Genomic DNA, 12040 nt, shown 5'->3' on the forward strand with positions numbered 1-12040 from the left:
ATCTGGTCACTCCCACCTGGGTGCCACTGAATGACGGCCCATTACACCTCTCATCAGACCAATCTGCCCCCAAGTAATCCCTGCACTGTGTTTGCTCTGTATAGGAGCCGAGCAAGATTACAGAAGACTTTGCTTTCTTTCTTTTTTTTTTTTTTGTGTTGAACTAAAAATGAAAATTCTGTCATCATTTACTCATCCTCATGTCGGTCCACTGGGATCATTTCAGTGATAAATATAAAATCTCTCTCTCACACACACACACACACACACACACACACACACACACACACACACACACACACACACACACACACACACACACACACACACACACACACACACACACACACACACACACACACACACACACACACACACACAAACACACACACACAAACACACACACACACAGGCGCACATATCTTTGTGGGGACTCTCCATAGACGTAATGGTTTTTATACAGTACAAACTGTATATTCTGTCCCCTTACACTAACCCTACCCCTAAACCTACCCATCACAGAAAACTTTCTGCATTTTTATATTTTCAAAAAAATATTTTAGTATGTTTATTAACCCATTTCCCTCATGGGGACCGCTGGCTGGTCCCCACAATGGAGGTGATCTCAGGTTTTACTATCCTTGTGGGGCCATTTGGTTCCCATAATGTAATATAAACAAACACACACATACACACACACACACACACACACACACACACACACACACACACACACACACACACACACACACACACACACACACACACACACACACACACACACACACACACACACACACACACACACACACACACACACACACACACACTTAATTTGCTCAGGAATCAGTATTTGCATCCTTTTGATTTTAATTAAATAGTCATATTTTATTGAAATTCCATAGAATCTGCATAAATCTGTTAATTGTAAAAACAACTAAATTTATTCAATTCATTTGGCTAGCAGTGGTACAAACAATTCGTCAACATGTACTAGATTGGCTTAGTTTAATTTATGTTAAAACTGTGTAAATGAATGGACATTTTATATCCAATTAAATCTTAAATATTATGACAAAATAATGGAGTGTATTTGCTTAATCCAATATACTGCTCTATATCTTCTCCTCACAAAACAAAGTAAAATAGAGCCACCTCTATTCTACCTTCATCCATCCTCAAGAGTTCAGCTTCCTCCCCAATAAAGTGATTGGAGAAACAGTTCACCTCAAACACCACCCCATCTGGCTACACATGCTCTTTTTCCCATTGCAGGAGAAAAGGTCATATTTCAAATGGCCAGTACAGCTGCTATCATAGAGCTTTGTACAAGCAGCCAGCAGAGTGTGTTGGGATTACCCAACTTCCAAACCCTCCCATGTAATATCGTTTTCTCTCCAATCCCTTGCTTATTTTGCCCAACAAATGAGATTCTGCCATCTGTGCAGCAAAGAAGCTGCGCAGCTCAAGCTCGTAACGTCCCCTCTGACGATCTTATATTATAAAACCTTCCTCAATCTATGGAGCTAAAGAATGGGCCTATCATTGCTATTTTCTGCCCAATAATGTTGTTTCCATCCATAAGAAAAAGCATTTAAAACCTAAATGGCCAACACGTCTAGGACAAAAAAGAAGCATTGGCCACAAGTGAGCCATAAAGACGTGGCAATGATATTACAACATTCATGGTTTCTTGTGATGTAGTGGAAAATGAGTAGCTCTCCACTGAAGGTGGTTAATACATGAAGAAAAACACAAAAGTAAGGTGAACGGAATTGTGGGAAGTTCATTTTGTTGTTGTGAGAGTCAATTAATACATTGAAAATACTTTTAAAGTGTTATAAGAGCTCTGGATCATTAGGTATGCAAACTGTTTCTGCAACATTGATTGTAGGAAAGCAACCAGGACCAGGCAGAAACTGAGCCACCAGAGGATCAGTATGTCTAATGAAAAAACATAATGGGATAATAGGATCAAAATCTAATGAAAACGAATGTTAAAATAATAGCATTTTAATATTACAATGAATGAATAATGCAAAAAGTGTCTCAGAGGGTTATGTATGGCAATAAATAACTGGCTTCTAATGTGGAATTTATTTATGGGATAATGTACAGTCAGCTGGTTATTAAGGCAAAATAAAAGACCTACTTCAACCCGGTGCCCTGATCACCAAGTCTGGGTTTTTAAGCAATGTCACACGAGCAGCACAATTGCAATTGCTATATTACTTTTATGCAATTATTTTATAAACAATAAGTTAATCTGAGTCATATTTTAGACACAATTTTGCTATTTACTGCTATTTGCTTCAACAACACAGTGGCAGAATCGTTGCATACCTTTAATCATGTTTTTCGTTCTTGAGTGATTCAGTTATCTTGAATGATACAGTTGAATGAATGATTCAATGGCTTTCTCATAAAGAAAATAACTTGCTTCATTTATAAATGAATCATTGTTTTTGAATTAATTCATTGAATTAATTAATAATGAGAGTCACTTGTTTCATTCCTGAAATGATCAACATTTCTTTATTTTTATTAAATGGTTGAATGAATGATACACTCATACAGAGAGTGACTGAATGAATCGGAACTTTCAACAATTGGTTAAACAAATTATTAATTTATAAACAATTGTTTCATTCTTGAATGAATACTTATTTTGAATTTTTGAATGATTCGATTGAGCGAATTATTAAAATCATTCACACTCACTCATAAAGTTGACCTACTGGTGTAATGAAGTAATTTGCAGAATTTTTTTGTAAAATCCCCTCCATAATGCACAGACTGTCTCAAACAAACACAGAATAGCAGAGTGACACAAACTGCTTTTAGACTGTCATATCAGCGCTAACCAACCAAATTGAATGAGGACCAGAAATAACTGTTGAATAATTTATGATAATGTAAAGCTGACAGTACATTATCTCGCTTATTCCAAATAAATCGAAAAAATAAATGGAGAATGATTATTGAACTGAGTTTAATAATTGTATTACCGTATTTGAGTCAAAAGAGTGCTAAGTAAAACATTAAAATCGATATCACAGCAATTACCCTCTACTAAACCACACTCATCCGACCAAGGACATTTAAAAAGGTTTCTGGATATCAGAAGAAAAAAAAATCCCCAAAAAACGATACTCAGAATGATACTGATACTCGTCAGTAATGATACTAACCACAAACTAAACTGTTCTTTGTTGTGAGGAGAGCTTGGAGAATTACACATGGCAGATTTCTTTCTTTGGTATGATCCTCTTCCCCTTTGCTGTCTACCCCACCAAGATGATCCTCCTCACTGGCAAGACATCTGACTCCCATCATACTCTCCAGCCTCACACACAAACCCAGCTCGCTGGAAATGCGTAATCTCACTGTGCTCCCCAGACCCGGTGAGTTGACAGACAGTAAGGGATTCACATTTAAACCTGGACCTCCAGATGTGTAAACAGCTTTTTGTGCACACAGGGGATCAGCCTTGAGAAGGAGTAACTGTGAAGTAAGCTATAAAAGCTGCTCCAAACCGGGGATAGTAAAGCTTCTTCAGAGAGAGTCCCACACACAGATGCCTGAAAAAGCAACTCCTTTTCTCCATTTCACTCTGCTCTTTTGGCTAGATGTAATACGTCAAAGTCATGGATATTCATTACACTAGGTAATGACGCTGGCTGGAAGAGCACCTATTTATAAGACATTTCAAGCAAGGCTGAGTCTTGAAAGTTTCAACAAATACTTTTCTAATAACGCTTACCGTAAGCAGAAGCAAAATCTTCGTCCTTTCACATCAGCTTCGAACCACAACTTGATTGTTTTTCGATGCATACTGTTAGTCATTATTCATAATTGTACTGCATTCATAAGATATTTATTACCCCCATGTATTGTCATTCTGCCTTCATGATAATCATTAAGTAATTCATTATGCACTGATAAATGGTAATGTGTATAGTGGAAAATGCTGACAGCAAACTTGAGAGGCTTGTAAAACTTATTGGAGGAGGCAATTTACACTGAGTGTAAAGGAAATTAGATGTTATTTACACCCTAGTGTAAATACTAACAAACACTTTTTGCATCTTGTCAGTATGTTATAAATACATGTTCAGAAGTCTCTTATGCTCACCAAGACTGCATTTTTGAATCAAACATACAGTAAAAATAGTAATTGTGTGAAATGTTATTTGAATTTAAAATAACTGCTTTCTATTTTAAAATATTTTACATTTAATTTATTGAATTTTCATCATCATTACTCCAGTCCAGTGTCACATGATCCTTCAGAAATCATTCTTTTAATGCTGATTTGGGGCTTAAGTAAAATTCCTTATTATTATCAGAGTTGAAAACAGCTGCTTAATATTTTTTGTGGAAAAAAAATATTTTTCAGGCAATGGGTCTCTAATTCACTAATAATTCATTCTAACTACCAGGATTGTTCTAAGGGAGCAATTCAAATTCTAATGCTATAAATATAAATTAAGGCATATAAATAAATACATTTGGCTTCACAAATATCATGTTTCTAAGGGTCAGACATGTTTTGATTTGGTTCTAAATATTAGAATAGAAATTAGATCTGAATTTTAGAATAACTTTAACTTTAACATATACTGATAATTCCTGATGAGAGCAGAGGGATCTGAAAATGCCGCAAGCCTAATGCAAACTCAGGTCATCCACGCAAACATACTAATACACAATCTCGGCACTCCAGGCCACCAACATCAAAGTCACATGTTTGATAGTTTTGTCTAGTTCTACTAGACTCTTGGGGTGCACTGTGTGGCCAGTGCTATGTACACCTGCTGCAAATAAACAATTTCCAGAAAATATGATACATCAAGCACAAACAAACTAAACCAGCTCGGCCTCAAGGCCTCTCTTCTCACCTCTGACGACAATGTTGGTGGATTTCTTTGCAGGATTACCCACGTTGTTACTGGCTACACAGCTGTAAACACCAGCTTCATCCGTGCTTATGGCAGGTATAGTGAGGGTTCCACCGTTGAGAACGCTCTTCTTTGGAAGCTCTTCGCCATTCCGGACCCACGCCAGGGTCGGGTTGGGCTCGCCTCCAGAGATGATGCATACCAGAGTTACTGTCTGCCCAGGGTTGGCCACAATGGGGTCTTCCACAAGCAGTTTAATAGAGGGGGAGGCTGAAACAAAAACAGAACAGGTTAATCTTATCAGCTTCACATGGAAGACTTATTTTCTTACTTAAAGGAATACTCGCACTTCGTTTACATAAGCGAATGCACGTATGACAGCTATACGGAAGCGATGGTTTATAGTTTACAATTTTAACAGTATTTTACTCACATATACACATTATTTCGCTTCAGAAGACTTTTTATGGATTACGTTCATGTTTGTTTTGCATGTTTTTTGCAGCATACATTTTGGGGGATCTATCCACTTGCATTATATGGACTCACAGAGATGGACAGTGTTGCCAACTATTTTCAAAGGAAAGTAGCTAAAGCCTGCCCAAAAAGTCGCTAAATGTCGCTAGAAGCTGTTCTCATTTCCTATGATATAGTGAATGACAATTTTTTTTTATATGTGTTAAATTATCTGAATTGAGAGAGTTACTGAGGTTTGTCCAAAAAGTCACTAGATTTATCGCTAGGAGCTTTTTTTAAATAAAAAAAAAGTGGCTAAAGGGATCTGGCAACACTGGAGATGGATTATTTTTCAAAAAAATATTTGTTTGTGTTCATCTAAAGAAAAAAAGTCTAATAATATATATCAGGAATGGCATGAGGGTGAGTAAATGATGAGAGAATATTCATTTTTGGGTGGAGTATCCTTTTAAATCCAGGGGCGTTGGAGCTTCAGAAAGAAAAAAAATGAGGAAGAAGAAACATTATAAAACTTACTAGCTTGACTCATCATGAATATTAATTAAGTGACGTTATAAGATTTTAAAGGAATCAAAAACATGCTGTTTAGAAGCAATACCAGGTGCACAGCCAACTTCAAGTGAGTAATTACAGCAAATACACAAAGTTCATGTACTGTCACCTCTTGATGACAATTATGGTGGTTTACCTAATTACGCTAATGGGTTTATACTTAAAAAAAAGTGGTATTTACAATTAGCACCCAAAGAGATTGGTTTACTTGGGCCCATAAGTGACCACATCCAATCTATATAATCAAGGCCTTGTCCCAAAAGCACACTGGCAAGCTGTGATGTAAGGGCTTTCAAGTTGGCAAAGCTATCAGTCAATCCCCGGGATTGTGCCATGATCATCGTCATCAGGCAATGTGTTGCCAGAAATGCGCTGAGAGATGGAAAAGAAGTGAGAAAGAAGGATAGTGCAAGAAAATGAGCAGGGTGGTGGGGTGGGAGAGGAAGATAGAGAAACAGAGATGGCCGGAGGAAAAGGTCCTTCGACTCTGTTCATTCTTTAATGGATTCCGTAAAGGTTAGGTCTTCGCCGCAGTAGCATGTGAAGCCCACCGAGACAGATAAGGAGCACAGGAACCCGCAGGGCCATTTCCTTAAGAATATGGTTTTGCCATAGACTGAATTAACTGCAAGGCCAGTGGTGAAAACATTAGCCTAGGGCGGTTTCTTCAGCCATCAACCGACGAAGGAGGAGAAAAGTAGAAGCAGACCTCTAAATGTAACAGGCGTAACATACTCAATAACACATGCAGCACTCACAGCTCGCTGATTATCAGACCACACAGCACTTGTGGTGACAAGAGCCTTAGGGCACTTCCTTTGGAGAGTTGCTTCTGTGGTGCTGCTCGCATGTACTTTCTTACTCGTTGGACGGCTCAAATATAGCAGAAGGAGACTAAAATAACAGACAATGCTGTGCACAAGGAGGAGGTATCTTTGGCATCTCTCACCGGTTTTGTTGGTGAGCCGGAATAGCACACTCTTGTCGGGGATGCCACAGACATTGCGGACAGAGGCAGTGCATGTGTAGTTAGCGTAGTCCTGAGGACGCAGGTTCTTTAACTTCAGGATCTTGGTCTCACCCTGCAAGCCAAGAAGATGATATTGTATAAATCAGGATCTCAACGGGTTTTGCTTCAGGACACAGATTTTACATTAGACATCAAGAGGTGATTCAACAAAGTACCAAAAAGTTTAATATTTAAATATTATACTAATATGAATAATTGATGTTATTTTTCTTTTGATAGCTAATATTTTTTATTCATGATTGATATATATATTAGCGCTATGGAGTATTTTTTGTTCCAGTCAGCATTAGAGTGATTGGTGCTCTCTTTGGTGAAGTTGCTTCCATTTCAGTGAGTATATACAACTTGTTTTGATGTAAGTAACTCTATATAACCTTTTTAGTTTGCGTAAAACAATGCTAAATACAAATAATTAAATGCAACTAACCATATAAAGGTGCTAATAAATAAACTGACCTTTTAGAAGGGAGGAGGAGATTTGTTGTTGATCACATAAAAAAAATCATCTGTCATTTTGGTAGAAGTGGCCAAATAAGTTAACATGAACAAAACACGGTTTTCATCACAATGTAAAATCTGTGTTCAGAAGCAAAACCAGTTGAGAACCAGTTTATTATGGCAACTGTGCACTTACAGCAAACAGTTCATAAATAGTGGCACTGTTTGATACCAAAACCTTCTGAAGATTCTTGGCTTTTGATCTGCTTTCTAACCTGAGATTTTAACAGAAAACTGCAGTGCATCAGCTTCATATTCATACCTCTGAAGGGGTTGAAAGATAAAGAAGGCTCTATTGAAAATAACATGTAGTATCTCCTTTAAGTGGACAGACTAATGTTGCATGAATGATTCTCTGTGGGGAATAAGAAGAGCGAAACAGGTCCAGAAATACCCTGCATCTTATGACTAATTACCAAGACAGATCCACTCTGGGCCAATCACTGTGCCATATCGGATATGGCAAAGCTGTGTTTTGAAAGCACTTTTTTTTAACTGTCATTTCTGATGTGCATCCTTCTGGACCAGATAACACTCACAATGTCAAACTGATGCTCTCTCTTTGTCTCTCTTGATAGCTGCGACAACTTTGATGCAAGAGCAATGAAATTCATCACATGTTTTCAAGCAAGCCAGCCTTTCATAAAGTTATCTTATATTAAAGTAATCTAGTATTAAATGTCACCATTGATGCACACTATATAATCTATTTTTTATATTACAAACAATTAAATATGATTCCATTTAAAGGAACACTCCACCGTTTTTTGAAATAGGGCTTATTCACCTTCTTTCCTACTTTTAGATAGGTGGGCAAATGCATTTTTGTCACAGTGCATGCATTGTTTTAGTTTGACAGGGTCGGCGCTAGCTTAGCTTAGCATAATGAATGGAATCCTTTGTTGCCAGCTAGCATGTCCTGAGTAAAAGTGATAAAAAAAAGAAATAAAAAAAACACCTAATTACTTCTTGTGGCCTGTGTATTCACAACAAGTACAAATAGTGATGCAGATTAACACTAGCCGATTTCCTATTCAGATATTGACTTGGGACTATATTAGGGGGAAGCACAGGCGAAGCACTGCTACTTGGGCGCAGAGATATCACGCCCAAGTAGCAGTGCTTCGCCTGTGCTTCCCCCTAATATAGTCCTTAAAATATAAGTCAATATCTGCCTAGGAAATCGCCTAGTGTTAATCTGCATCACTATTTGTACTTGTTGTGAATATGCAGGCCACAAGAAGTAATTAGGTGTTTTTTTAATTTTTTTTATATTACTTTTACTCAGGACATGCTAGCTGGCAACAAAGGATTCCATTCATTATGCTAAGCTAAGCTAGCGCCGACCCTGTCAAACTAAAACAATGCATGCACTGAGACAAAAATGCATTTGCCTACCTATCTAAATGTAGGAAAGAAAGTGAATAAGCCCTATTTCAAAAAACGGTGGAGTGTTCCTTTAACTGAAGTGCAGTGCAAATATCATATATTTTGCATCAACCAAGTGGTTGGGAGGGAGCATGAAGAATCATTTTCACACATGAATTGGCACCTCTGAGTCCATTGGGATGTGCTGGAGTATACTTTACAGAGAGCTTGACTCTTGCATGGACAATACAAGATTTTGACCAAAAATGGATGCACCTCTTGATGGAAATAACACCACAAGATTTATTTCCATCAATTTATCCCAATGTCTTACCTGTGTGAAGAAAGGCTCATAGATCTCCACACCCTTGTCCAAACCTTGGGACAGGAACTCCCTCCCTCGTCTCCAGCTGTACCGCACCGGAGGGTTTGAATTGGCAGCACACCGCAGGAACACTGTCCTCTCATAGTAGAACTGCTCCTTTGCCTCGCCTATACTCTGATGGACCGTCACGATGGGGTCATCTAAATCTGAAATGTAAACAGATGGGTTGGTCACGCTCACGCTGATCTAGCATTGCTCAAATCACCCTGAAAACCGCCAGGAGACTTCTGTAGAAATAGTGGTATACAGAAATAGCCATCTAGAACTCTAGCTAGGTATATTTCTGAAAAAGGCTTCAGTATGCAGACATGTAGGACAGAAGTATGGAAATGACAGAATGTAAATAAACAGAAAACTAGGTTACAGGTAAACAAAAACATCCATTTTAGCTTTATTTACACCCTACATTTTACATTAATATTCATGTCCCAATTCTAAAAAGGAAGCTCAATTCAAATGCACATGTCACAGTGTTACAGATACCAGGAACAGTTGTGTGCCACTACTAGCGTTAAGTTGTTGCTAAATATACCTCAATAATGTAGAATAATTCAGACATTATACTGTGATTTATCTGATTTTTCCCTGTTTTTTTCTTTGCTTCGAGATTGAAGGCACAATTTGTTAAATTGCTTAATGAGCCAAAAACGACCTAAATTAAGAAAGAAGCCCATAAAAGAATTGAAATTTACTGGAGCGCAAATCATACAGTAGCCAATTATGGTCCGATATAGACATAAATTGCTTTGCACATCATTTTTAATACCTAACTCATTAAACACCAGTCAAAATGATTGAGATCCAATGCAGTCAGTTAACACTTTACAATAAAGGTCAAGGAATATACAGTATGTTAACATTAGTTAATGCAATATCTTACATATAACAAATAACAATGAACAGTAGGGGAGAGCGGGGCACAAAGTAACGCTTTTTGACTTTCTCAGTTTGTGTAAATCTACTTATAGTTCAGAGTATTTATTTTTTCCCACATTCATTTCCCACATGTCTACTACAATTATGTGTTTTTGTTTTATCAATATAGTGTATACTTTTTTCTTGATATACCCCGAAAGAATGGAAGTGAAATGTGACAACATGCCCCATAGGTGGGGTACATTGTAACATGTGCAGGGGCACATTGTAACATGACCATATGACAGCTTAAAATGTTATCTGATCTAATAAAAAAATATACAAAACAATCTAAAATATTTTCTAAATAAAATACAATTAAAAAACTTTTTCATATAAAATAGTGGCAATTTTTAATAATTAAATATAAACTCATTTTTGAATTTTGACTATGAACACATGAAAACACAGCTATACAACATAGTTCAAAACAAATAAATAATTAGTAATTTCTGAACATTGACTCTCAGTCTTTATTCACCTTTTTCTCACGTTTTCTCAATAAAATTAATAAACGTATAGAATATAATAGCATATTTCTAATAGGGGCACATTGTAACGCAGTGTTACAACATGCCCCCGCCTGCACAACTGGGATTTAAACCCTGCTAGTGTCTTCTGCTAGTTAGCGGAGCATTAAATAACTATCTCAACTGTTAAATAACATCTTGGAGATTAAAATAATATCAGATTTGTCTTATTTTAAATAAACACAAAAAATAGAGATGAAAAATTAACTTAAGTAAGAAATTTACTTTTGCTATGGTTTAATAAATGTCTATGAATATCTTCCAAAATAGAAATAATTTTGGCGGATTTTTTTTTCTATGTAGTGTTGATATGGCAACTAGTAAATACACAAAGTTCCGTCATCCAAGCATGTGCGGAAGTATTTAAAACAAGCGTGTTACAACTAACCCCGCGTTAGGTTGTGCCCCGCGCTCCCCTACATTATCAACCAACATTAATAATGTGTGTTAAATTCTATATTTAATAATACATTAACATTTCAACTTATATAAATTAACAATACTTAATGTAAAATGAACAATGGGATACATTTAAATGATAAACATTATTTATAAATGAATATCAATCTGCATTAATAAATGCTGTACAATTGTTGTTTATTGTTTGTTTATGCATTAACAAATGATACCAAATAGAATCAAAGTAAAGTGTTACCTGAAATCTCTGTATTGGTATATAAAGATCCAAACACTCTTCACCTCTCCACAAGCCATTCAAGCATTAACAACAAACATAATGTCTAAAATGATGGACCACGTCGGGGCCTTTATTTTGGCATCTGAATTGTGAGTATTTTTACAACTGTAATTTTTTTCAAGAGCCACAATAATTACAGTGCTTGAGCGAGGAGCCATGTGCTTTTAGACTGCCCTCAAAGCAATGCAATTTTAGAGAACTCTCAGCAATCAGTAAGCTGTGCCTTTCAACATCTTTCTTTCTCCTGCTTTAAAACATTAATCAACCTGTCCGATAACAGTTTGACAGACAGCATTGGTACGACTCATTTCCTGCGTGTCAGGTTATATTTTTAATACTGAACCACAAATGAATTCATTGAACGTCAAAGGGGTCCAGAACCCCCCCCCCCCAAAAAAAAAAACACTATTATATGGACAAAAACATATTTTATGTTTTACAAAACAAAAAATGACATACAGGTTTGGAATAAAATGAGGGTGAGTAAATGATCACAGAATTGTCATTTGTGGGTGAACTATCTCTGTTATTTGAGGAAAAAAAATGGATCACTGGATTCAAGGTTTCAGTAGACCACTCTGGAACAAATATAAACTTGAATGTAATCAATATCGCTATTGCCAATCTTGACCGCTTTAAACTAATGACTAGTGAGTGCTGCCACGCTTAGAGACAACACGGGCACTC

At 36.8% G+C, this 12040-nt stretch overlaps 1 protein-coding gene across 1 annotated transcript in view; it reads right to left on the bottom strand.

The window, feature by feature from the left end:
- Window positions 1-12040, bottom strand: part of mdga2a (MAM domain containing glycosylphosphatidylinositol anchor 2a) — a gene marked incomplete at its 5' end in the record, with an annotated part of 155998 nt that overhangs the window by 75639 nt on the left and 68319 nt on the right. The window contains 3 exons of the mRNA XM_081347548.1: window positions 4902-5171; window positions 6880-7012; window positions 9161-9357. Coding sequence (XP_081203674.1) covers window positions 4902-5171; window positions 6880-7012; window positions 9161-9357 — 600 coding nt within the window. The remainder of the gene's footprint in view (window positions 1-4901; window positions 5172-6879; window positions 7013-9160; window positions 9358-12040) is intronic.

Source organism: Scardinius erythrophthalmus (genome assembly GCF_964197995.2).
Source record: "Scardinius erythrophthalmus genome assembly, chromosome: 19".
Taxonomy (NCBI): Eukaryota; Metazoa; Chordata; class Actinopteri; order Cypriniformes; family Leuciscidae; genus Scardinius; species Scardinius erythrophthalmus.